The 26,967-nt window shown below is 39.6% G+C and overlaps 1 protein-coding gene across 5 annotated transcripts in view; it reads left to right on the top strand.

The window, feature by feature from the left end:
• Window positions 1–26,550, top strand: part of TBL1X (transducin beta like 1 X-linked) — a 199,955-nt gene extending 173,405 nt beyond the window's left edge. For all 5 annotated transcript variants that reach the window (XM_056329853.1, XM_056329851.1, XM_056329849.1 and 2 more), the window contains 10 exons: window positions 6,488–6,629; window positions 9,404–9,467; window positions 9,571–9,668; window positions 11,191–11,251; window positions 15,490–15,611; window positions 17,069–17,143; window positions 18,831–18,958; window positions 20,025–20,190; window positions 20,983–21,084; window positions 22,147–26,550. In XM_056329853.1, the coding sequence (XP_056185828.1) occupies window positions 6,488–6,629; window positions 9,404–9,467; window positions 9,571–9,668; window positions 11,191–11,251; window positions 15,490–15,611; window positions 17,069–17,143; window positions 18,831–18,958; window positions 20,025–20,190; window positions 20,983–21,084; window positions 22,147–22,173 (985 nt within the window). In that variant the 3' untranslated portion in view covers window positions 22,174–26,550. The remainder of the gene's footprint in view (window positions 1–6,487; window positions 6,630–9,403; window positions 9,468–9,570; window positions 9,669–11,190; window positions 11,252–15,489; window positions 15,612–17,068; window positions 17,144–18,830; window positions 18,959–20,024; window positions 20,191–20,982; window positions 21,085–22,146) is intronic.
• Window positions 26,551–26,967: the final 417 nt, after the last annotated feature.

Raw genomic sequence — 26,967 nt, 5'->3', positions numbered from 1 at the left:
TCATTGGAATTAAGGGACTGTATTTGTTGATACAATAGATCTCTTGTAGCCCTCTCATCCTGAACAATATACTTTTTAATAGTAAACTTATCCATCACGGTATTTTATCTGAATTCTATGGAGAACAACCTGCAGGTGATCCGTTAGCACACCCACATTATTATCTGAAGGAAAGTCGGTGGGGAGGAAGGATGCCATACAGAATTATTCCTTAGGGACACCTGCCGGCGCCTGAGATGAAGTGAAGGTGCTGCTTTATTCTGGAGAATATCTGCGCAGCTGAAGTTAGGCATCTGCTCAAGTGCTCTGTCCCTCTGCAGGTACCTACATCTCTCCACTCATTACATGAGGAGTTAAGGTGCTCAGACCTCATCCGTTGGCTTTAGCATTGGTAACTACTTCCCGCTGTTGGACTCACGCCTCTGCCAATGCTTGCCGTACTGGACTGCTTCCCTAGGATCTGTGGTTCACAGCCCTAGTGTGCATCCTTTAAACAGTGAACCATTTAATAAAGCAGAGTATGTGCTGCAGTGACTGAGGAACCAGTGGGTGTTTCAACTTTGCTGCAGGGTGCTAAGCACTGGTAGACGGATCCCTGGGACAGTGATACCTTACACAGCTTCAGATAAACCTGGAGGACGATAATCAGAACCGTTAGTCAGCTGTCTTAAGCAGAGGAGTACGCTCTCACTATCCCTTCAATTAAGCTTTACTATTCAGCGTAATCGGTCTTTCTTAATAAGCTTTTTTATGTGATTTTGGAAGCACATAAATACATGCATGAAACGAAAATGCCATCAGGTGCTATGTCTTATGCAGGCTAATCACAATGCAATGAAAATGCAAAACCTTAGATCCATGTGCACCTTGATCAAATTTTAGCCTGCTCATAGGAAACAAAGTATGTGATGAAGTTAGCCCTCAGGTAATGCAGCAGTGAGTGCCTCATGAAGCTTATATGACTGAAATGGTATAGAATGCACAGAAGAAAATGAAACCAAAGGAAGAGAGCTGAGTGACAGATTATGCCACTGCATAAAGAAGCATTTGAGATGTCTGATATAATAATAGTGCAAGCTATCATCTATAGGTAAACGGTGTTACGCCACCAATTAAATGAGGGGGAGAAATTTCCCGAGATCTACAGTATACCGCAGTTCTCTTTGTCCTTTACAAAGTAGTGCTTCAAAAAAGAAAACCACAGTTTGATGTGCAAACACCGAATTGTTAGAATCTATAATAGCCATATTGTGCTGCCCAGTCCATAGTTTTCTTCTGGTTTCCCATCTGCCTGATTGTACCCATCTGTTGTCTTAAAAAACACATGTAAAACCTAACTATTAAATAAAAGAAATAACACATTTGTTCTTTTTATAAAGTGCCTAGCACAATGAAATCTCAGTTTGTGGCAAAGTAGTTTCTTCGAGCCTTGTTACACTATACAAGCAACAATTTTTTCTAACAATTAGCAGTTTAGACAGCAACCTGATGTAATCTTCAAAGCACTAAAAGAATAATGGAGGTTCACAGCCTAATCTGAAGCAAGTTGCATAAGGCGTTTTATTTGTAGAATGAATTACCCAACTAGAGCATCGGTTTCCAGATTTAGTGAGTATTCCACTGATAGAAAGGGATTTTGATTTTTATGTCACAACTTCTCAATTGCTATGGTTTTTTAGGATGTGAAAGCTAGCACAGGGATATATGCTGTCTGGACTTTGCAAAGGGCTATTTAAACAAACAACAACAAAAAAGAAAAAAACCCAAACAAACACACAAAAAAACCCCAACAGTGCAGACAGGAGTTTCTCTGATCAAATAGCCAGAAAAAATACATTCTGCGGCTGCCTCTCCTCCACCACACCCATAAGCCCTAAAGTGGAGGATGGAGGATACTAGAGATACCAGTGAAGGCTATCAAAGGCATGACTGTCACTAGATGCCCATGAGAAGAATGCTTAGATGTTTTGAATGGAAGCATCATAATGTACAGTGAAGTGCAGACTTACAGCCCTGTAAGAGGATGAATTACCCTGTATGAAAGAAATCAATATTCCAGAATAAATAATTGGATATACTGTTTTGCACAGGTTAAAAAAAAAAAAAAAAAAAAAGTAGCTGCTTGGCTAAATCTTGGGATTTGGCCATTCCCAGCCATAATTCCCATTTTGCTCTTAAAAACCAATTGTCCTCCTCTTCAAAGACTGATTTCTTCCGTGAGATAATTTTCAATATCTCTTTTAATTTTATGGCACATGTAAAATGTTACAGATAATCATGGTCTCTGCGTAGTGCAGAAACCCATTACAGCTACGTGCACATTAGTAAACTAACCATGCCTGGGAATATTCCTAGGCACTGAGGCCAGCTGGCACAGAACGGACGGTGTCTGTGCTAGCAAACTGTCCTGGCTGCCAAACAAACGGCACATTAGGAATCGTCTCTGGACGTTGTAACCACCAAGCCATGCCCAGGAGTTATTCAGAGAGAATGTCGCGGCCCTGAGCAAGGGTACTAATTAAAACAGGTCAAAATCTGGCCAGGGAATACGTATCAGTTTGCTAGTATAGGTCATCATGGTCTGGAGACCCAGAGTATTCCTGAACATGCTTGAATTTCCCAGTATGGAAGTGGATGGACTGTGAATGTCCAGGCTGCTAGAGCCTTCGACTGCGAAAGCTTTTACAGTTGAATTTAGGATATTTCTGTCAGCATGTTCAGCTGCTCCTTCCAGGAGCGTGCTCTGTTCTGTTACATCCAGCCATGCCCTTCAAGTAATTCTCATCACCATGAAGCAGAGGGACCTGGCCTCATTCCCAAAACCCAGCAGTAGGTTTCTTTGCTGATCTAAACCAGCCTCTTTCACACAGGGGAACTTTGTCTCTTGCAGGATGCTCCATGCACCTTCACTGTCCCTAGTCAGCAAAATCATTAGCCAGAAAAGCAGTTGTCCAAGATCTTGCAGTTACAGCTGTGTCTCTCAGATGCAAGAAAGGATGTTTCTAGGCCATCTGCCATCATCTCTGGGTCTTGTGTAATACTTTGAGTTACTGTATTCCTCTTATCAGTGGTTTAGGATCCCCTGTGAATTACCTTTTTGAATAAACCTTTTGAATTACCGGGCTGAGGAGGGGGGGTTATTTCACACACCACCACCCTAGTCAGTGCCAAGCGTTAATTCTGCTAACTCTACGTGCCTATTCATTAGCAGGTGACTTTACTGGGGCCGGTTTCCTCATTGCATCAAATCTGTTAATGCAAAGCAGTCAGCTGTTAGGTGAGGTCTACTTGAATAACCTGTTGCAGGGAGCAGTGCTGTAGAATCAGTGGAACAGAGCTCTCCTGGAGCCCTCCGAGGCACTTCCCTCTACTGACTGCCTTTGGAAGCATAAGCACTTACTTTAAGAGACCTGCTTTATTAAGGAAAAGTTAGGGGTGTGAATTACGAGGAGGAGTTTCCTTCCCTTTATGCTTTTAATAAATATATTTTGAAATAAAATAACAAAAGGTCTAGCCTGTTTGAGCCAGATTTATTAAATACACGTTAACAATATTGCTTACCAAAATAACAGTGTTTATAAGACTTGCAGGTGAAGATCAGCAATACCAAGGTTCACCAGCCATCTTCCAAATTTCTTTACCCAACTGCAGCTGTGTTAACCTCTGCTGGCAGTTAAGGAATGGAGATTTTATATGTCACAAACAAAATTCTGCAAACATTTGTCCAGCTTGATTCATGATGATACCAGGGCTGGAGAGCATGCAATAAAATTCTTTTAGAACTAGCCTTCCTAAAATCTGGCAGTGCTCTACCGTCGTGCAGAACAGTATACCTATTACTCAAGTGTTCATGACTTGCATGTTGGAATGGCTGCTTTATCATGCAGATAGAAATGCTTCTGTGGGCTAAGGAGATTAAATATCTTTCTGAATTGTGCTTGAACTGTGGTCCTCTAATGAGGCAGGGTTCACTGAATCATTCAGCAGAAATCAGAATACTTTCCAGAGCAGAGAATACTCTTTTTTCTTTTTTTTTTCCCCCAGCAACAAAAGGGAAGACACACAAATACCCCTGCCACACACTGGTAGGCTTATAAAGCCTCTCTGCAGGGACACATAATAGCTTGTGTAGCCTTAGGAAGAAGAAAATGGAAAAACAAAATTAAAATACTGGAAAATAAGATTGCCCAAGCATTGCCAGAAAACTGGCTAAATAAAACTGTTGAAAAACAAAACATAACCCTTTTAGAACTAGCAAATAGGATATTGTGTTTGATAGCCAAGTGACTGAGTACTTTATTCACAGGGTCCAATAACAAACTGGATTATTACAATGAGGGCAGGACTGGCCCAGAGTCTCATACAGCAGAGAAGCCAGCGCTGAAGGAATTTCCTACTTAGCATGTTAACCAATAACCCAAGCCTATGAAAGACTTATGTTCCCATTATTGTAAATGATCACAACTAAAAATGTTCCTTAACTTCTGTGCCTCATGATTAACTTCATTAATTTTCTAGCCAACATGTGCAAAATTGTTGTTCAGTTTTCCAGACCTTTGAAGAAATCAGGAGTTATATTACAGTCACAGCTCTGTATGGTGGCAAAAATTACCCTGGTTCAAATTATTTTTTAATCACTATCATGGAAGATGTGTGCCAAAAATTAAAGAATGGCCGTACAGCAGTAGCTAGTGGTTAGGCTGGCAAAGCCCTGCCCAGCCATCCCATCACAGCGTGGCCTGAAGTGTTCAGACGAGACGGGGGCACATTCCCCAGGTATGCCACGATCCAGCATAGCGCAGAGCCACTGATACAGGCAGAGAGGTTTTTGCTTTTACAGTTGAACTGTTGTTCATGAAAATTTGGCTGAATTATTGGCAAAGTAATACACAAATACCAATTGAAGTTCGATGCTTGGTTGGTCAATATTTGCACTCAAAGACATGTCATGTGTTTAAAATTTACCTAGTACTTTTCATATAAATAATGTTTCACTAGTAGACCAGAAAAAAATTAATATTCTCCTGTGATGGATTTCCTTTTTAGTAAAGCATGGTTTATCAAAGCAAAAATGGATGTCAGGGGTTTAGTCTTCAAAGAAAGACTTCTTCTCCTTGTTCGTGTATAGGAATGGAAGTTTTAGTAATTATCTTCAAAAAAAGAAAAAGCTAATGCATCAGCTTATATCAACCATAAAATTTCATCTAGACTGTATGAATTCTTGGAATATAAGAGAGATCTTAATTCTGCTCCAAGATTCTATTTACTACATGTAAATAAAAATTACCCTCTGAACAAAAAAAGAAATCCAGGGCCTTTGATTGGTTTTGTTGTTCTTGTTATTGATTGTTTAAAAAAGGGGGTGAGGGGGAGTGAGAGGCATACTCTAATAAACTAGAAAACATAGATTCTTCCAACCTGTTGCGGTTTCTGACATCAGACATTTTTCATTGGAAGAAAGATGTATGCAAAGTGAAGATTAACACAGTATTTACAAGCAGATTGTGATAAACTCTTCATTTCCTTCTCACAGCTTTTTGTAGACAAAATCAAGGTTTCAGCCTGCAGTAAAAACATCTCCCTAGAAAATACTTGGTCTACAAAATAGATTAAAATCCTGATGCTGGCTCAGTCTTGCTCTATTATGTCAATAATTATTTTGCCACTTTTTCAGACAACATGAGCTAAGCAGCCAAGCTACAGACAGCAAAGGATCCTGTAGCCATGAATTTAAAAAATGGAAATAAGATGAATTTTAAAAATTAATTTATATTACCTTTCTACTTTCCTAATCTTTGGGTTTAGCAGCCTAATTTAATGCTGAGAGGCTGCCCTGCAAACAACTCCTGTCAGAGACTACGTTCTGGTCTGTCCCGGATGGAAGTACCTTATGAAAGGGCCATGGCCAAACCAAAGGCAGCCTTAAGTTCACCTCCTACTCCTGCAGTAGCTGTCAGAGGAAGCCAGGCAAGACCAGGGAGCTGGCATGCAGCACCTTTGTCACACTGCCAGCAGTCCCCTGCCCCAAAGCTGCTGCCAGGGTGACCGGCAGTGATGCTGCCCGTCCTGCAGCTAATGGGACTGTGCACACTTTTTATGGGAGGTATGTGGGCACAGCCGTTGCCTTTCTGTCTTTGTTGGGATTTCCAGTGTTATGTTTGTAATGTCGAGTTCCCCCAGACTATCTCAGTTATGGTGATACCAACTTCAGGTATGACATGCAAAACGTAGAGAGAGCAGGTAAATGTATTTTAGGTAAAACTTTTCTGAATAAAGCAAATGACCATGTGGATTCAGATAATAAGTATATTTTAAATACATGCTAGCTGTTTTAAAAAATTATATGGAGTGCAGGAAGGGTTGGAAAGAAAAATTACTTTTTAAAGGTTGTGATGTTCTCTCAATGAAAACAGAAATAGAGGTTTTTACATTGTTTGCTGGCCTGACACTAAGACGGATTTTCATCTCTGCCCAATTGCTTTTATAGATCCGGAGACTCAACAGCCAGAATATGGAATCTCAATGAAAACAGCAACAGCGGTTCCACTCAACTAGTTTTGAGGCACTGCATAAGAGAAGGAGGACATGATGTCCCCAGCAATAAGGATGTGACTTCATTGGACTGGAATGTAAGCTAACTTCTAAGGCTGCACATGGCTTTTTACTGTCTAAATTTAATTCAGAGGCAATTGCAGCTGCTGCTCCATGTCTTTTATATCTGAGGTGACCAGAAGCTCTGTCCTAACCTACTGACCTCTTGTTTCAAATACTCATAATAAGCTGAACTTTCCCCTGTATGCTATAATTTTTCCAGGACTGTTGCCATCTTCAAGCTTAATAATGGTGTATTTATATCTCTATTTTAGGAGCATGGATAAAAATAACTTTTAAGAATGAAGATTAAACAAGCAAACTATGTAGTAGTGAAGCCTGATTAATAATGTATTTGCATCTCATAGTTACTTTATTTTGGCATGTAAAGAGATACAAGCACCAGCGAAGCTTTTTCTGAAGTTGAACTGTCAAGACCCTCTCTCATTTTAATTATGCTGTGCCTAGCAAAATGTGTTGACATTATTGTCTTTATCTTGGTAGGAGCATGTGTGGCCATTCTGTCTTTACCTAACCACCTTCTCAGTGAAACTCTTGCCTGAACCCTTTTTTACTTTCATCCTGTAAAACTTTGTTAGATAAGTATAGTCCTGCACACAGAAGCCTGAAGTGAGCCCAGAGGACAGGTATGGTTAAGAATCCCGTCTCGGCCAGTGTCTTTGGGCAGCTTTAAGGCGGCTTCATGTCTCCTTTCTGCCACCCAGCACTGTAAAAAGACCTTAAAAGACCTTGCAGGAACCTTCATTAATTTTGAGATCACTTGCATACACTGTCTGTTTTGAGGATACTAGTACAGACAGAGTGATCATACAAATCTTGTTTTCGTAGAAAAACAGATTAAAAATTAAGTACCAGAAAGGATTCTTAGCAATTGCATACAGCCTTGGTTGCTGGCCGGAGACCAACATTCGGTTAATCCTTGCTGCAATATTACTGTCCTTCAGGTGAGGTAGGTGCTTCACAAAAGGAAAAGATAAGGCCCCTGCACGAATCAGCTTCCCCTACCTATTTTATATTTGCCACAATGAAAGAAGGTTGTGAATACAGAAAACAGAGATAGGATAACAAAGCAAATAAAGATGAAACTCGGGAATGTTACTTATTTCCTGTGGAAATCACAGTGAAGAAAAATAGTTGGGAAAAACTGAACTGAAGAGGAGGAAAAGAGTAATTGAAAGAGGAAAACATGCCAAGGTGCAGAACTGTTAATGAGAAAAGTTATCTAAAACATATAGGGCATCCTTTAGTATTTCCTTACCTTTCCAGACTTCATTGACCATGGATACTTCACTTGCTTTGTGCTAGTACTTAATGTAAGGAAATGTTCCTAAATTAAACACTTGAAGTGTTTCCAACTTACCTTGAGTTTTTAAAAGAATGTGAATTGCCACCAACAGACTTGGATAAACTGTACATCTAGTCCCCGAGTTTTCCTTCCCTTTTCTCTTTTCCCTCTTACCACCTTTGTTCACATCAGTTGTCCAGGTGAGTATATATCACAGTGAAATTGGCTTAGGTTTTGATATTTTTCCCCTTATATCATTATATATTTGAGTTATATCTACAGCTGTTCTGACTCACTGTTTTGGGAGGGTTGGAGTGGGTATAAGTTTTAAAGGATTATTTTATGGTTTTTTCCTTATTTTCTATTCATGATGCTAGAAATGCCATCCACCTTTATTGTTTGTTTAGAACTACAATATTAATCATACTTCGCTGTGAAATTTTCACACTGGTGATATTAAATCAATTTTTCTCTGGTTTGTGTGATTTTTGTTAAATGAGAAAGGTTATTTCTAGAGGCCATATTCAGATCATGTCCTTTGGTACCAAGGGTAGGATTCATCTCTGTTAGATTTAACTATCTGAACTAGTCTTCTAGACTCCCTCTAAGTCAGCAGAAACAAGAGAATCATGGCTTACACTCCAGAGGTGGGCGATGCTGTTAGTTGTAGAGGGAGACTAGTTATGCTCTTAAACTAACTCCTAACTTCTTGATGTCTGGAGATAAATGGGTTAAATTTCACTGCCTAATCCATGTGCTGAAATGTTTAAACACCCAGCTGCAAAAGCACCTGTCTCACCAGACTGCAGAGTCAAGTTCCTTCTTAATTATTTTCATTCTGGCCCAATAACTCTAGCATTGGTGGCTGCACAGGAGATACCCTTCAGTGAAGGGCTCCCTCCAGCAGAATACCTGTAATTTGCTGATTACAGTTCCTGGGCTTTTTTCCTGCTAATTGGGACCCATGAATCCAACTTTTCTCAGGCTCTCCGTGATGGTGCCATGCCTCTGAGCATGTGTTGGAGTCTGTGTTCAGACAAGTAGGAAGCAACTTCTTGGTGGTAGATAGCACTCTAGGTGGTAACTACGAATGTAGGTGGCTTAGGTGTTTAGGTCCTTCTTTCAAGTACAGGTGCCTGAATTTCACTGAACTGGGGTTTAGTCAGGTTTTAGATGATCTATTGACATTTTATAGGCTCTTTATGTCTAAAAAGTAGTATCTGTTCATTATCTGGAAGAATCCCATATATGTTATATCTTGTTTTCTTTTTCTAATCCTTTCGTTAAATTACTCTTATCTGATGGTATAGCCCAGTATTTCACGTATGTTAGAGGGTTTTATTTCTTCTTTGCTGTCTGCAATAATAACCTCTAGTTTAAATCTGTGAACTCATATTTCCCATAACTCACAATGCACAAACCTTAAAAAAGAAAGAGAAAAAAAAAAGGGTTGGTTGAAACAGATTTCCTCTAGTATCAACCTTTGCCATTTATATATCCCAACAGAGTGATGGAACACTATTGGCTACAGGCTCATATGATGGTTTTGCAAGAATATGGACAGAAGATGGTAAGTCAAACAACAGTTACTGTTCTTGAGCATCAAACAGTGGTGAACTGTAATTTGATTGGTTTGTAAACAAATTGTAATAGTAACCTTTTCTTTATTCCAGGTAACCTTGCAAGCACCTTAGGTCAACATAAAGGTCCAATATTTGCCCTGAAATGGAACAAAAAGGGGAATTATATTTTAAGTGCTGGTGTTGATAAAGTGAGTTTTAAAAATATGTTATTCTAACATATAAATGTGCTGACTCAGTGAGCTTGTGCTGCTGAATTCTCTAAGATTATTTTCTTCTCCTCCAGGCATCCTGGAGAATCGCAGAATTGTAGAATCATTTAGGTTGGAGTTGAGTTTACTTTAATATGTTTTAGTGCATGTTGATTACATATTTGAGGCTGCATAAGTGTGTACTATTTTTATGTAAAAGATTTTACTTTAAAAAACCAGCTCCATTTTACCCCCTGTGTAAAACTGTGTCTTAAATGTGTCTCAGTTAAGTAAAGAACTGCTTCCAGTACTTACATTTGTAGTTTTATCAACTAACTATTTCCGGGAAGGAAGTGATCTTAAAGATACTCCATCTTTTAGCTCATCTAACTATTGAAACACTTATTTGAATAAAATAAGTATCACTTCCTATGCAAATATGCAAAAAAAATGGTAGTTCAGAACTCAAAATCAAGCAAAACGTATTTACAGCTGAATGCGCATTAGAGATTAAAATGAACAGATGACTGATGATGATGTGCACAGATCCATTAAAACTGAAACTGGAAAGTACACAGCATTCATCTTGGCTAACTTTCAATGTCTAAAAATTAGATTGGGACTTCCAAGTGATGGGTTGCATGGCCTGTGTCACAATGAGAGGCACCGACAGTGCTTCTCTCCAGCAACTGACAGAGGGAGTCTAGGGAAACTAGCCCAGGGTCGTACAGCTGGTTTGTAGGCTAGATGAATCCCTATATTTTCACATACTTGTGAAAATGGAAACTTAGTTTTATTCCTTTTAATACTGCCTTATATTCAGCTACACATGTCTCCCAGTGGTAATTCCATTGTTCTGGTTCCCAATAACAGCAGTGATTCTTCAGGTGATCCATTGTTGGCAAGGTGAGGCATCCTTAGTTTATTTTGTGGAATCATCCACTCCCAATAAATTGACAATTCACTCAGAAGGTGGTATTTAGCTCTACAGGGGAGTTGCTTACATACGCTATGAGTATGGATTAAACCTGTAATAAGCAAATTACACTTTATTCTGTCCCACCACAGAACTGGCAAGAAGGGATACGTACTCTGCTGCTAGATAAAGATTGCACTTGGTAGTTTAATTGTGAGAAATGTAGCATCCCATAGTTTTGAAAGAGTTCCACTTGCATCTCTGAAAAGGGGAAAAAGTCTCTTTGAAGAAGATAACTGTAACAGCTGTAATAAAATACTGAACCTGTTTAGTGCTATCTTCTAGCATTATTCGGAGAGAATGTGCATATTCTTAGTAGTTATATTACTTCCTCTGTAGGCATGATACCCTTTATATACACTTAGATTATTATTCTGTAATATTTGAAGCAATTTCTGTTTTTTCAGCTGTTCAGCGCACACGGCTCTCTGCAGTCAATGATTTTATCAGTCTGTCTTTTAGAATTGCTCCTCAGTGAGGGTGCTCTCTGTTTTCTCGAAGCTGAACAGTCACTAATCATTTTTTCCCCCCTTCTTCCGGATGCAGACAACAATAATTTGGGATGCTCACACAGGAGAAGCTAAACAGCAGTTTCCTTTCCATTCAGGTAATTTCTGCATAACTCTTGTTATTGTAATGAAATGCAGTTTTTAATTTTGTCAGTATAATTTATCCTTTTGTAAAAACCTACCCCATCTGCCAGAGAGAAGTTTGAACCAACTTTTTTGTCCTTTAACTATTCTGAGTGTCATGGCTTGTGGGTTTATTCTTTTTTCAGAAAGATAGGATTCTGTGAGATTCAGCTTTGCAAGTCAAACTGATTCTAGGAAAGGATTTGTACAACAGCCATGTCTACCTAGCTGAATGATTCTGTCATTATCTATGTGCTTGAATAGTAGCAAGTGGTGATTTATGAAGAGACTTTTCAGTGATGGGTGTCTGGGATCACTTCCGCTCTTTCTGCTCCTGTTGCAATGAAACTGACTTTTCATTTCAGAGACAGAAGCATGTGGGTCTGTCATGCAGCTAGCATTCTCTGCTGCAAGCGTGAAGCTCCTCAGGAATTTCTTAGCTTTTAATTTTGACTTGAAGTTCTTCAATATTTGCTTTCTCTAATTATCAGAAGTCAGTTGCCAACCTTGAGTTTCAAAACCTCGTTGCACCAAAACCTTACTTGGGGTGGTCGTTTGTAGATCTGGTCTGCTTCAAAAAGACAGGAGATGTCACAGTTACTGAGTAATCTTGAGTAACGGGCAATCACTGACGTAATCTTAAATTCCCCTGAGGCTAGACTTGTGAGATGATGACTGAATTCATGATCCAAACTGGATAAGTTGTCGTAGTGAAGAATTTTTAAGGGGCATAGTCAGAGTTTAAAACCACCCAAACATGCCAGATTCTGAGGATAGAAGTGTTCATCTTCCTGTGTATTTGCTGTAACTAATCCATTTTTTAATACACCATGCTTTCGCAAGGTGCTTAATACTAATAAAGCATTAATTTGCACATGCTTTTCAACTCAGTTTCTAGTTGTTCTCATTTTCATATTTTCACAGATGTTACTAACAAGCAGTGGTAATTGAACTGGTTATTCAACAGAACACAAGAAGTATATGCGTGCGCGCAGCAGATCCATACTCTGCATTTTTGTCACTCATGTTCTCACTAATGCAACTGTCAGTTTGGAGGAATCGTGTCTGCCGACAGATTTTCTCACTGTGGCATTTATTTATCTGTCATAACTGTTCCATAAAAGCAAACTTTGCACCGTATAGTGATGTAGTTCATGACACTCTTAAGCCTTCTGATCCCTAACTATTGGTCTAAGATGCTGAAGATTCAGAACTTGGTTGCCCCTTCATGAATCGCCTTCACTGACGTGTAGCTGTCTTAGCAGTGGTGCGCATCAAGGACATAGCACTCCGTTCCCCTTCTAGCAAGTTGAAGACTTAATTATACCTTCCGATGCAATATGCTGATGTCCATTTGCAATAATACATGGGGGTTTTTAAATCCTTATTACGCATACAGTTTGTCTTTGGACCATAAGACACAAGTGAAGTGGAGATGTAGAGAGCCTGATTTTATATTTTTTATTATTATTTCAAATATGTTTTCATAGGAAGGTAAAGCAGTTTGTTATTAAGGAAATTGTTGATAGGCAAAAAGTGTATGTCCTGCAAAAAGCCCCTTAAGATCAGCTGGAGTCTTTGTCCTCATGTAAGTCTAAAGCCACAAACACCTCGCCTTGTCCTCTTTACATCACTTACTCACCAGAACAAACTAACAGCAAATTCCTTTCCATATCTGGAATCTGAAAACCTTGTCTACACAAGGATTAAAGGTGGCATTTTAACAATTAAAAGTCTAGTCTAGGCAGAGTACAGTTCCTTTAACACATACTTGTGCGGTATACTTCTTTGCATACTTCTTTGAAGTCTGAAGATAGTTGGCTTAGGAATAACATAAATTTTTTACTCTCAGCTGCTTTACAACAGCTTGTTTAGTTTACACCCATATGGTAAAAACTGTCATCTTAAAATACATAAGGAAGTTTCCTTTATCTAGGTCTTGAAGGCATCTATGTCATTAATGTTTTCATGTAACTTTTAAGGGTTTATGGTCAAAATATGTAAGTATGTGGAAAAGTAGCTTCTAGGTTTTCATTATTCTTTTTTAAACTATGAGTCATCATAAGGCATTTGATCAACATACATGTCCGTAAAGAATATTTCTTTAAAATGGAGTGAAATAATCCAATTTTCACATCTACTGATAAATGTGGACTGATGTCTGTGCATGCAGGAATGAATTAAGTGATACCATAAGATACTTGTATGACCCAGTTTTAGACTTCTAATGCTCTGAATCACTTACTGCAGTCACTTAACTCCATCCTCTTCTGAGCTTCCAGTTCTGAATTACACCTAAATTTGTTCAGGAAAAGCTTAAATTAACTGATAAGTATTGTAACACTTCTATTGTTGGGATCTTTTTTGGCTGCATTTCTTAATGATTTGTTGCTGCTTTTATTAGATGACATTCTAACTGGTTTTATGCAATTGGCAAGTATCCTGTAGTTTTCAAGACACTTTGGCAATTTGATTACTTGCATCAAAAAAGCATGTTTGGTTGTTTTTTCCAAACCATTTTATGTAGTTACTTACCCAGTAAACATATGATTAAATACACCAGTAAATGAATCAGTATTAATTAGCAACACTGATTCAAATTATGCTGCAATGCAAATCCATCATTTTAGGTGCCAATAGCTCTCAGAAAATTACTTTTCAGCTCATACATATCATACTAGATATTAGTCCGGAAGGCATATTGCTGTTAATGAAGACAGATTTTTGTTTGCTCTGAAACAGTGTTACAAAGCTTGCAGCGTAAAAAGACAAACAGAGAGTTAAAGGAACAAAATCCTTTACTGTTTCCTGATCCCCATTCATGTTCATCGGAAAACTCTGAAGCAGCCTGCCCTCCTCACACAAATTGCCTTTATATTTCTGCAATGTAGAAATTCCTTACCTGTCGCACAGAATTAGCAAGTTTTTTCATTAATATTTTACTAAATACTTGTATATGAAACAATTTCAGCCCTCCATTCTCATTTAGTGAGCTACCTGCTGCTTCGGAAGGTGACGTGGATCAATCTCATTTTACAGTTCGTACAAATTTTAACAGAAAAAAACCATAGTTAAATATAATAGACTAGCCAGAACAGACATCTTTTCACCTCTGTGTTACAAAAGTATTTTTCTGAATGTATTTGAATAAGGCATTTCTTGGTTTCATTTTAATGGTAAACTTGCATTGTACTGTTGCCAGAGAGAGATTCAACTTTGCTTCCTATATGCTAGTTGTCTTGTGACGCGCTTGCTTCTCACAAGAGTATGCAGAGAATTAAGATTTCTGCGTTTTAGCAAGTCTTATGTCATCCTCTGGAGGGCAGCTAAACTCTTTCCTGAGCAAAAATCCAAGCACAGTCCTAGAAACACAAGGAAGCTGTATGTCAGGAGTTTCCTCCTGTTCTTGTGCATGCTTTTAGTCTGCAGTGAGATGCTGTAAAGTTTTGTGGGGTGGTTTTTTGGGAGGGGGGTCCACACTTTCTGCGAAGTGTGTGTGTTGCACACAGGCACTAGTTAGGCGTTCATGTGCTATCTGTGTACAAAGTTTCATTAATTCAGTCCTACTTAATGCTAAACCCTCTACAGAAACTCTTCCTGTCATTTCAAATCGGCTTGATCAATGTTCCCATCCTAAATCAATGCCCAACCAAATTAAACAATGTAGGTGTTATTAATCCACGTGTCCACACAAGACCGATAGGTTTGTATCGGTGGTTGCATAAAGCTAGTGCAAATGAAGGCGGCCACCTGCTGCTTCTCCCTCCCGCGTTGTTGCCGAGTCTGGCATTCACAGGAACAGTTTTTCTAATCCAGCTGAAATTATCCACATTTTTTCTGGGTTAGTTTTCTTCCAGGTTCTTCGCTGAACTGGCTTACAAAGGAATGAATGGTAGAGGTGACCCAAGAGACGTGTGTGGCTGGGAGAGGGGAGGGTGGAGGTCGATTGTTTTGCCCCCTCTTACGTAACTTAATCCAAAAGATTCTCAGAAAAGGTGCCATGCAAAGCATCCACATCATCCACTGCAAGACAAAAAAAATAATTTGTGCCCTTCAGACAGTCCCTGTCATCCCTATAACTGGTCGTAAGTGACTGACCAAGAACTAGCTTTTAGTCGGTTTGATCCAGATAGGTGACAGGAGGAAAATGATTTGGGATAGCTGTTTCTTTGCTGTGTTCCCTGACGTTCCTTCCATTGTTCGTACTTCACAGCTCCTGCTCTGGATGTAGACTGGCAGAACAACACTACTTTTGCCTCCTGCAGCACTGACATGTGCATTCATGTATGCAGACTTAGCTGTGATCGTCCCGTTAAAACTTTCCAAGGACACACGGTAAGTTTAAAAAGTCTGAAATTTTAATGATGAAGTCACAGAAGCATGTTATGATGATGGCAAATGATGTGTTTGCAGGGTGTATTCTAGCACCAAATGTGTTACATCCCACAGCTTCCCTAAAACTGTATTCCTTGGGAGTGATTCACTGCCTGTGAGAAGGGAAAAACTGTTCTAAATCACCATAGGAGGCCAAACCTGCAGTTTAAACAATGAGTCTATTTATATGTAGCATCAGCTGCAGGCTAAGGGCACATTAATAAGATTTTGGTTTCCCCGGCTTAATTTCCTTTAGCAAATGAGAACTATGAATAAGGAGAGAACCATTTACCTCCAGCCATTGTTCAGTTTTAGAACCAATTTAATCTAATAAGATCTGTTTAAGATATATTTCCCCCCTCTTTTCCTGGTGGTATTTAACGGCCATCAAAGGCTAGTTTTTCTAGATCTCATTCATGAGAAAATTGCTATCATATACTGACCTTAATTTAGATATTAACTTCCAGAACTTGCTGTCTTCCCCACTGAGAAAAATTGTGCATTTGGAGACCTTTATCTAGTCTGTGGTTAAACTGATACTTCATGACAGGTTGTACACTCCTAGCAACAGACTGGTGCTTTTTATGATTATATGAAATGTACCATTTTGCACATGATCCAAATTTTTACTTCAAATATCTGTACAGTTGCTTTTAATTATGATTGAACCATGTAAAATGGATAAAGCAAAATCTAAATATTTTCCAGGATTATTTTCACTGAGACTGAGCCAATTTTATGTTTTAAAAAAGCATTCTTTCCCTTTTTATGAGATGCTTTTTTCCCCCCTATGTATGACCCTCACAAAAGCACAGAAAATTTAGTGATTACCAAGGGGATACACCAGGCTTAGTGAATTACAAAGTGCTAGAAAGATTGATAGAGAAAGCATTGTAAGGCATTCAATATTCCATCCTGGATTTCATTTACACAATACACTTCTTTTTAGGGAGACCAGCATTGTTGTAGAGCAGCAATATTAAGAATTAATTATAAACTCCACAAAACTTTACACTCCATCAGTGTTTTCTGTTGAAAATGTGTACCTCTGAGATCTACAGAATATTAACCAAAGAAATACTTGTAAAAAGAACTTAATGCTGTATCATCAATCTGTCTGCTTTGAGGATTTATTGAAATCCTAGCAAATGAAGACAGGGTGTGAGAGACCTTGTGCCAGAACGTGTGTCAGAAGACTGATTGTGTGTATTGTTCACAAACACAAAATGGTTACCATTCCTAAATGACACTTAAATAGCGCGTTACAGAAGCGGCACTGCTTTCGTTCACCCATAAAGCAGCCCGAGCTGTAATTTGTGGTTGAACTTGTTGCGTGCGTAAACCGTGAGTGCCCTCTGCTGCGTGCCCTGTACAATGCAAGTAACTGGAATATTTAATAAAATCACTCTTCGTTTCAGAACGAGGTTAATGCAATCAAATGGGACCCATCTGGCATGCTACTAGCATCTTGCTCCGATGATATGACATTAAAGGTAATATAATTTCCATTCCTGCCGTTCAAAAAGTAAAGGCAAAAAGTAATGAGGGCTCTGTCTGTGTAGGAATAGCTAGCTGTATGTTGTAACAGAAAAGCCCTCCTGCTGGACTGCTGATGTATGCTGCTTCCTTGAGCAAAGCAGACATCCCAGGAAAGATTTGGTTTTGTGGATAAAATTGTACCAGTAACACAGTTTCCTGATAGTATAGTTGTGTTAATTAAGGCTCATCAGTCTTTCTGCTGCTAATTGACACAAGTGAAGCAAGAGACGCTTCTAGCACACAGCCTGTGTATAAGAACGGAAACTGAGAGGGCAGCAGAACTTGTAGATGAGAGCTGAGTGAATGTCAGCGTTACGAATGTTTCTTCTTCTTAGGTAGCCTGACTTCTGCTCACTTCTACTCTGTCTTTGCCATGTACCCACTGCGGTTTTCATTGCTCTGGATTCTAGATATATTACTGTGGACTACATACAGAACTGGAAATTTACAGAAAATAGGTCTGGAAGAGACTGAAAGAAAGCACCTTGTCTGTTATGCTGCCATAAAGCAGCACTGTAGTAACCGTTATTGCTCTGCTTAAACATCCTGACCCAGTGGCAGCACATTTTTTCATGCCAAATTGCATGCTGTGTTTTAAAAACCACTGTGGCTAAGTGTTGTTGGTACCAGTTCAAATTTCTGACCACGGAATTTGGCACAGGAGCTAATGTTTTGCTGTCCCTGGTCTCTTCTGGTTTTAAAAACCTTCAGTGATAGAGATTGCAAATCCTCTTCAGGCAGTTCTTCTTCTTCTTCCTTTTCCTTTGGAAATCAGTCTTCTCTGATGTTGTCTTCTCTTGTCTTTTGGAGTTCTTGATATTTTCCTACAGCTTCCTGGAACGTGTTGCCTGTTAGCCATAGAACGTGGCTAAGGTTTGTATAACATTTCCAAAAGCAGGCTCAGGTATGCTGGTGAAAATCCAGCATAAGAACACATAGCTTACCTCATAGTGCAGGCTTACAACAAGTGAGTTAAATCATTACTACGTTTTTGGTATCTCTCTGAAACTGACTGACTAAATTGGAGTTATTTTCCCTGCTGTGAATTAGCTTAATCTTATTTTCTCAGTTAGCTGAAGGAAAGATGTACTAGATTACCTGTCATCTCTGTTGAGCGTAATGTTTCTCTCACGCTGGAGTACTTGGCCGTGTAACACTGCATAAATAGCTGATCATCTTCCATTATCTGTTCTGTTAAAAACATGAGGAAAACAAATGGATTTCAAGAAGAAAATGAAAATTTTACTGGTGTATGAAAAAATTACTAGGTTCTAAGCAGTTGTTGAAGCTCTCTTCTCATTCTTTAAAGTGACTGCTCTTGCAACGTGTGACAATCTTCAAGTTGAAGTTCTCTAAGTAGTGACTTAAGCTTCTGTATGAAAATACAGGCTATGAGCAGGACAGCAACTATTTAGTTGTTCTTACGTATTGAATAAATACTATTAAATGTGTAGCTCTTTCCCCTAACGAGGTTATTCCAGCATGTCAGCCAAACTGCTGCATTAATAAATCATGCTTACGTGTATGTCTGTGTGTCGCGATCATAAACAAATGGTAAGGATAATACAGAACTGAAATAATGCAGCTGAGAAGAGATTAGTAAAATTGCCATTTTTCCCCTTCATAATTACTCTGACTTAGATTTGGAGTATGAAGCAAGATACCTGTGTACATGATCTTCAGGCTCACAGCAAAGAGATTTACACTATCAAATGGAGTCCTACAGGACCTGGCACCAGCAACCCAAACTCCAACATCATGTTAGCAAGGTAAAAAAAAAAAATACCTCCTTCTGTTGCCTACCAAGAAGAAGAATCGTCTTTCTGACATGTAACTCTACTGTCACATTGCTGTCAGTCTTCCTGCAGACAATTCCAGTAAAAAGTACCTGTGTTCATAAATCAGGGGGGTGGATGTAAAGGGAAAGGAATCCTGTTTGTAAAAGGAAGAAGAAAAAGAAGGAAGATTGAGTCATGTGTTAAATCTGGCTTTGCACCTTCACATCGAGCATCTGGTTGTTATGAAAGTACTTAATGAGGTAGATAGCAGCGCATTCAGTCAGTTGGAATGTGTTCTGACCGAGGCTGTGCAACTCACCTGGGCAGATACTGACAATTTTGGACAATCTGTTTACTTGTAATGTGTTTTTATATTGGTATATCAGTGCCAGCTAACGATAGTACTATGGGATTATCAAATCAGTTCATGGCGTGTCCAGTTTGGGGAAGAGTTGTTTCAAAGCTGTTGTATTTGTATTGCTCCTTAATCTGGGAGTGAACAGGGAGGAACTTCACTGTCTCAGAGTTGCTCTTTTAATATTATTTTTAATACCAGTTATTTCCTTTGCCATTCTCTTAAGCCCAGTGTTTGGGATTTAGATGGAGTGTAGTGAAAAACAGCTCTGAAACAAAGTGAAAAGAACCACAGTTCTAGGGAATTACAGAATGCTATTTCATTAAATAATGCAAATCCATTTGGAATAAAATCTCTCTGGAACCCTTTATTCTATTACTGACAATATGTATTTGACCTTTCTGAATAATAGCAGGTAGAATCTCAAAAGAGGGGAGCTTGGCCTTCACAAGGCTAGTGATCTGATCCTATATACAGCACACCTAGATAAACTCAGAGTCCTCATACAAGAATCCATTTCTGTAGATACAGTTCTTGTCATAAAAAACTTGAAGGCTGTAGGGCATATTAGCCTTTCTGTTTGAAACATTTCGTGCTTAGCCAAGGAAAAAACCCTGCGGTATTCTTGTAAGAAGTTTACAGTATCAAACTACAAATTGATTAATGAAATTAAAATACATGCTTATGTTTGAATTCTTGCAGTGCTTCGTTTGATTCCACTGTTCGGCTGTGGGACGTTGACCGAGGAGTCTGCATCCATACATTAACAAAACATCAAGAGCCTGTCTACAGTGTAGCTTTTAGTCCTGATGGGAAATATCTAGCCAGTGGGTCCTTTGACAAATGTGTCCATATATGGAATACTCAGGTACCGTTTTGCTTCATCTAATTGCACGTCTGCTTTAGATGGCACGTTAATAGAAAAAGCATAAATGGAAAATATATGTACCTTTGTAGCATATGACCTGCCAGCCAAGGTGAACCTGATTGCGTTGGCTGATACAAATCCCAGCATAACAGTTGAGTCACTCAGGTGGAGTGAGGAGACTGTCCAGAACATTTCTTCTCAGGCTTCTTTGTATGCTAAAACACCTAGCGTACATGAAAATAGGTACGTTACGTTGTGCTGCCGGCTTTGTGAAGCAAGGGTGCGGATTGATTCAGAGCAATAAGGGACACTTGCTTAGTAACGAGCTGAGTTCAGTTACGAGTCTGATGCACCTGGCTTATACTTTGTGGTGAGGTGATGGCAGATTCAAACAGTGTGCAGGCTGGAGACTGGACATATTCTGGAGAGAAGTGGGACATCATAGTTGCATGGATATAGTTCTGGTTACTGATGCCTCACAGCCTGAATTAACAACAAACTTTAGAGAAGACCACCTCAGCCCAACGCACCAGGCCTTCCTTTATTGTTACAGAGTTGAGAAAAACAGATGTCTGAGACTCCTACTGTAAATTGCTTTCTGGAGGAGCCTGTTCCTCTGCGTTATTAAAGACCAGTTTTCTAGCTTCAGCACCTTATGGAGATGACCGTAGCTGGGTGATGTGAATAGCTCTCCCTTGCCACCAGTCTCTTCTTTTTAATGTAGTGCCATGCGACAGAGAAAAACAAAGGGAACTTCTGTATCAAATATTTGCATGCTGTTTTGCTTTCTAGAGTGGAACTCTAGTACATAGCTACCGAGGCACCGGGGGCATTTTTGAAGTCTGCTGGAATGCTAGAGGAGACAAAGTGGGAGCAAGCGCATCAGATGGATCGGTAAGGAACTTTACACATTGTAAATGTTAGGTGGAGATTACTTTCTGGAGGGTGTCAACAAATTTATACATGCCTGTCACCTCCTGTGGACAAAGCTGAAGATATAGGCAGCTGAAGACACAAGTAGCTCTGCACAGTATATTAAAAATGCTCCTGATTTGAAAGTTGTTCCTATTGGAAATGAAGAATGCTTGTAGAATAGGTGAATATTGCCGAAGATGGGAATGATTTTTAAAAACTCACTTGACAAGAACAACAGTAGTGTTATTTCTGTCATTATTTCTCATCCGTCAATTTTTAAGAAAGGTCAGATCACAGCGGTCAACTTTCTAATAAACAGTTGTGAGGATTTCTGAGTTTTATCCCACAGAAGTTTAGCGTTGAATAACCCCTAAAGAAGGGATTTTTCAGCATGATGCCCAACATTTCATTGCATAGTAAAGGAGAAATATTGCTGTAGAAATACTGATAATTGATTACTATTTTTGCTGTTAATGTTACTTTTTAAAAATTTCAGTTGTATCATCATCTTATGAAGGATGCACATATGTTATAACACACTCTACAGCTTTTTAAAATAATTCTTCTACGTGTCTGGTTGGCATACCTACTTCAGAGCAGTATTTTTCAACTTTTTTCTTTTTTTTAACAAAGGGTACACCTATGACATGATTCAGTTGCTTGAGCTTAGTTGTGCCATCTGAGATTGTGCCATGCCTGCCTTCCAACAGCTGCTCCAAATGGACACATGTCCACTCTAGGTTCTGTGCCAGGCCTGCCAGGCCTGCATCTATTTTGGATATATTTCAGAAATGGAAGTGGACACTGTATTTAGACAACTAAATAGAGCCACCAAAACCTCCATTTGTAATGCAGTGAAAGGCCAGCTAAATGTTAAATGTATGGGGTTTACTTCGGTTTTCTCCTGTGTCAGTTTGTTCCCTTACAGGCTGATTTGAAGCCGGGGAGTATAACACAGAGCTGGCTGATCAGCCTGTGTATGGGTAGGACGTTCACATCACCTTCAGAAATGGTTCTTAATGCCGAATCTTTTCTCTCCAGGTTTGTGTTCTAGATCTGCGGAAGTAAAAGTGAAATGGTTTAGAAGAAATTTCAAATGGACCAGCAGTGAATGTGTGGGGAGAAGCACTCTTCAAAACTATTCTTAACAGCTCCAGAACTGTACGAACTTGAACAAAGTTAGAGTGTACCGTGAAACCAACTCTCCCTGGCCACAGGTGTCTAGTATTTTGTCGGTAACCTTCATCAAGGAGTAAAAACGCAGTCACTTCAGAGGGGGAGGGAATGGTTTCCACCTGGAACATTCAGCCTTGGAAGCATGAAGCCACCAGCTAGGCATTGCACTGTTTGGTTTGCGTCTGAGAACTTGCTCTGATGGCTGGGAAAAAAAAAGCTGTGCCAAAAAAAAAATTAATAAAAAAAAAAAAAGAAAAAAAAAAGAAAAATGCTGTGATAAACCAAAAGGGAAAAAAATCCTCCTCCATGCGGTGTTGTATTTTTTCCTTCCAATTTGGACACTACAGTTGCTCTCCCAAAGGACGTTCAAAGACCAGTTTGTACTGATGAAATGCTCAACTTTGTAATCACAACACTTTCTATTTTCTAGACTACTTTTTTTGTTCAGTGGTTTTTCTATCAGCTGGAATATTACAGCCTGGAAGATCCCAGGCTTAGGATGAAACTTTTGTTTTCCTTTTATTTCTCCCTCCCAACTTTTCCTTCCTTTTTTTTCTCCTCTTTCTTGCCCTTTTTTTTTTTTTTTTTTCCTTTTTTCCCTGTATGCCCATAGTAGATGCAGCCAGGTGGACATGACAATGAAAATTTTTGACAGACTGCTTCTCCTCTCTTCTCTCTTCCTTTTCCTTTCTTTCTCTCCGTTTAAAAGAAAAAAAAATCCTCCATGCTTCAGATCTTAGCGTCTCAAGGGCACTTTCAGCAAATTGTGTAATAAGTGCTTTATATAAGAATGCAGTGCTGGGGAAGATTTTTACAGGAGAAAGATGACTTTTAACAGAAAGAACCCAGTGTATTTTTGGAAAAAAAATATTTTTTATGTTAAACAGTTTTAAAAGCCTAAAGTGGCCACCAAACGTAGACCAGTTGTGTAACTCAAGCAAAAAGAATGACACACAGTCCAAGGAACATGAAAGGTGCAGTATCCTTTTTCTCTTCGCTCTCAGAAAGTGCTGTTAGAAAAAAATGCCATTCGATACAATAAATACCCATCATTTATTAAGAGTCCTCTTCCAGCAGCCAGCCATTTATATAGTCTCATTTCGTTTTTGTGGCTGTTTGATGATGTACACTTATTAAAAGGGATTCATAAGTGTGAGACTATAAATACAGCATTCATTTTTTTGAGTCCATAATTTTGTTTATCCTTGGTAACCAGGGGAAAATGCTTGTAGATCATCTTTCCTCTAGAGATAGTTCACATTTCATACCGAACATGGGCTTGGCTGCCTGTGGCCTTGCTGAGCAGTGCTGTTGTGTACCGTTCATCCCACTCAGCTGTTTCAGTTCTAGTAAGTCAGTGGGATTTTATCACTGACTTAATGAGACCAGTTGCACAAAGATACATTGACTGCATTTGTCACTGTGGAAGAATGGGCTCTTGCTAAGCTCCTGCCCATCCGCGGTCAGCACGCACCTAGAAGCAGTGTCTTCCATTGCATCTGGCAGTACGTGGTGCTGCTGTCGCCCTCGCTGTGTGCTACCAGGAAAGCTCTGGCTCTGCGCTCGGAGGCTCACTGCACAGACAGGTTTAGCCTTGACGGTGTCCTCAGTGCAGTGCTCACAAGACAATGTAGACTCTCCATTAGGCTAGGCCATGCTAAAGGATATATAAATTGTATCTCAACATACGTACCACTATAAAGTTATAGTAGGTGAAATGATTGGAATGACAATAAAGACTTCCAAAGCACTACCCATCCACTTTGGACAAGATTTCCCTACTGCAAGCTAGACATCTGCAGGGATGCCTACTGAAGACTACGTTACTCTAAGACCAAACGATGGATGCGAAGGATGCATAGGCAGAGTTTACTGAAAGTGCTGTAAACTCTCAGGCAGCCCTGGAGTGGTGGTAAGCCGTTATTCAGGCAGATCCTCAGAACTGGCTAAGTCAAACAGGTGTCCTCTCTAGCCCACAGTCTAGGCTTGTAGGAGAGAAAAACAAGCGGAGAACCTGCTTAACGTCATGGTACCTGTCTGCCCAAAGTCGCAATTTCTGTAACACAGGATCTTCCCTTTGATTTGATGACAGCTGCTGAAGTGGTGATTTGATCTGAGCAAAACCGAAACCAGAGCCCTAGTGCTGAACTGGTGACCTGCTGAGCATCATGGCATCATCGTGGCATTTATGGAATCTATATGTCACTTTTTTCTCCTGTGTCTTCCTCTCTTTATGCTTGCATCTGTACGGTATCTTAGTCCTTCCAGTGGTACTAGCCGCTGCCAGCTTCAGCTGCATTTCTTAAAAACACACATTTGGAAAGGAGAAAAGAATGAAAAGAAACAACTGCTAAAAGGGTTACTCAGTGCTGAGGTGAAAACAGTTATGTGGGATTTTGGTTATTAATGACATTTAGGCTTGTTTGTGATTTATATCAAAGAATTGGACAGGGGAAGGATTTTTTTTCGGTGTTGAAATGCGTTTATGTGTTGGTTTTAGTTTTCTGCTCTGAGAGCATGGGCTGTAGATGATCACATGGCAGTTTTGCACTGTTTTATAATAATCACATGTACTGACTATTTAAAGTCACTGCTTTAAAAGAAAAATACTTGTTCAAAGAGAGACTTGAATTTGAATACAGAGTTTAATGTGGTTTTATAAAGCACAGTTGGGTCGATGATTTGATTACATCATTGCATGTACACGGTTAGCTTCCTGGGCTGCTTTTGGGTGGTGTTTCTGCAAGTAACACAGAAGCTCCCAGTCTGCAGGCAGCGGAGGGCAGCGTGAGTGTGGCCCTGGCCTTGCCTGTGTCCCTTTAGTGATGCCCGAATAGGCCAGACCTCAGGATCCAAAGAGATGAGATTGCTGAATCCGAATTCAGCAATGCAGCGTGTCTGGCTGGCTACGTAGCCTGTGTTTCATGGCTGTTCCTGGGATAGCTACCGTAGATAACTCAGCAGCGTCCATGATGCCTGTTTCTTTTTCTTTTTTTCTTTCTTTAAATTGTCAGAACGCTACCTTTCCTCTGCCCACCTACATGGAGGTAAGAAGCCAAGAGAAACAAAATTGGAAAATCAGATGGTTTACAAAGCCTGCGTGTGAGAGAGGCTGCTGGTCCGGGGGGGTTCCATGCAGACCATCAGGTTTGAACACAGCGTATGTGAGAAGATAAGAAAATTCACCTTTCTTCCCCTCCCCAAAACCCTAAACACTGGAAAATCCTGAGAGATGCTGTAGTAGTTTTCAGCTAAGACGAGGCCAGCTGTTAAGGAAGGCAGAAGGTGTAGTTACGAAGGTTAGTCCTAGCCTAAGGAGCTGGTTTCTTTAGGAGGTGGGCAATGGGGAGAGTAGTTCAACATGGACGTCTAAGCCTAGACCTGCAGAAGTGCCCTCATGGGAGCTCTCGCTTTCCTCCACTGCTGCAGTGGCGTCCCCCGGCTACCAGTGCCGTTCTGCGGCTCCCCTGCAACAGAGCAGCATGCAGCAACAGGCTGGTGGACTTCATTTTTTTCATAGGATATTTTTTGATAATTTTGTTTATAGTTCTTCGTAACAGAAGAGGAATTGAAAAGCCTAAGTGACCAAACAGGATTGTGAAACCATGCAGAGACTTACTGGATTTGTACCATTGCTGGCTGTCTGGAACTGGCCTTGAAGTGACAAAAAACAGTTTCTGAAAAACTACGCAACTCTGTGGGTTAGAAGGATACTGAATCTTTTATGTAGAAAACACTGGGTCCCTTATGGGGCACTAAAGGGCCTGACTTACAGGGTTATACACACATTAACCCCATGCTACATCTTAGAAATTTCCTTTTAATTTGTTTAAAAAAAAAAAAAAAAAAGAAAAAATAGCTAATTTTAGAGCCAAGTGAAGTGCACTTTGTCAAATGTAAGGGTCTGCTTTGTTTTTGGGTTTCTTTTTCTTTTTCCCTTTTTATTTTTTCCTCCTTTTCTTTCCTCTTTTTGCCTTTTTAAAAGATGTGGTTCTTTGTCAATTGCAGAAATGTTCTTTCAGCCACTCACTGAAATTCTGAATTCTGGCTTCTGCAGTTTTTATTGTCTGTGTCAGACTTGCAGCCAGACTTGGTTCTCATTTCAGCATTTCCCAGGTTCTGTTGAAACATCAACCCTTGTTTTGTTTCTCCCCCACCCACACTTTCTTCAAATTCACCTTGTGTATTGTAGCTCATTTGTTTTAAGGAGAGAATCAACAGATCATATTCAGTGTCTTGAATAAATTGCTATATTTTGATATTAGAGAATTCTGTGCGTGTTGTTCCTTATTCTTTCCTGGTTACTTTACATCCTGTGCTGAAGAGCTGGGGTTGGGTGACTTAAATTGTAACATGATGTCACAGCCTAAAGGGTTACACAACCCACGGGTGTATAAAGGTCACAGTCGTGGATTCATAGAATTTTGTAATACACAAGGGCATGGAGGCTTTATCCTCTGATTTTCTTTACTATATTACAGATTACCACAAATACCACACAAATCACCATTAGCAAATAAATCTGTTATTAAGAAAGGAAATTTATATGTATGTATATCAAGCTGTTACAAGGTATTACCTGCAAGCAATAGTATAGCAACAATTCATAATATAGCAGCAATTAATTATAGCAACAATTAATTACAGCAGCACCCAATAATAGGTGGGGGAGGGCCAACAAGGCGG

Source organism: Falco biarmicus, chromosome 2 (assembly GCF_023638135.1).
Source record: "Falco biarmicus isolate bFalBia1 chromosome 2, bFalBia1.pri, whole genome shotgun sequence".
NCBI classification, from domain to species: Eukaryota; Metazoa; Chordata; class Aves; order Falconiformes; family Falconidae; genus Falco; species Falco biarmicus.
This window is presented reverse-complemented; position numbering and strand designations above follow the sequence as displayed.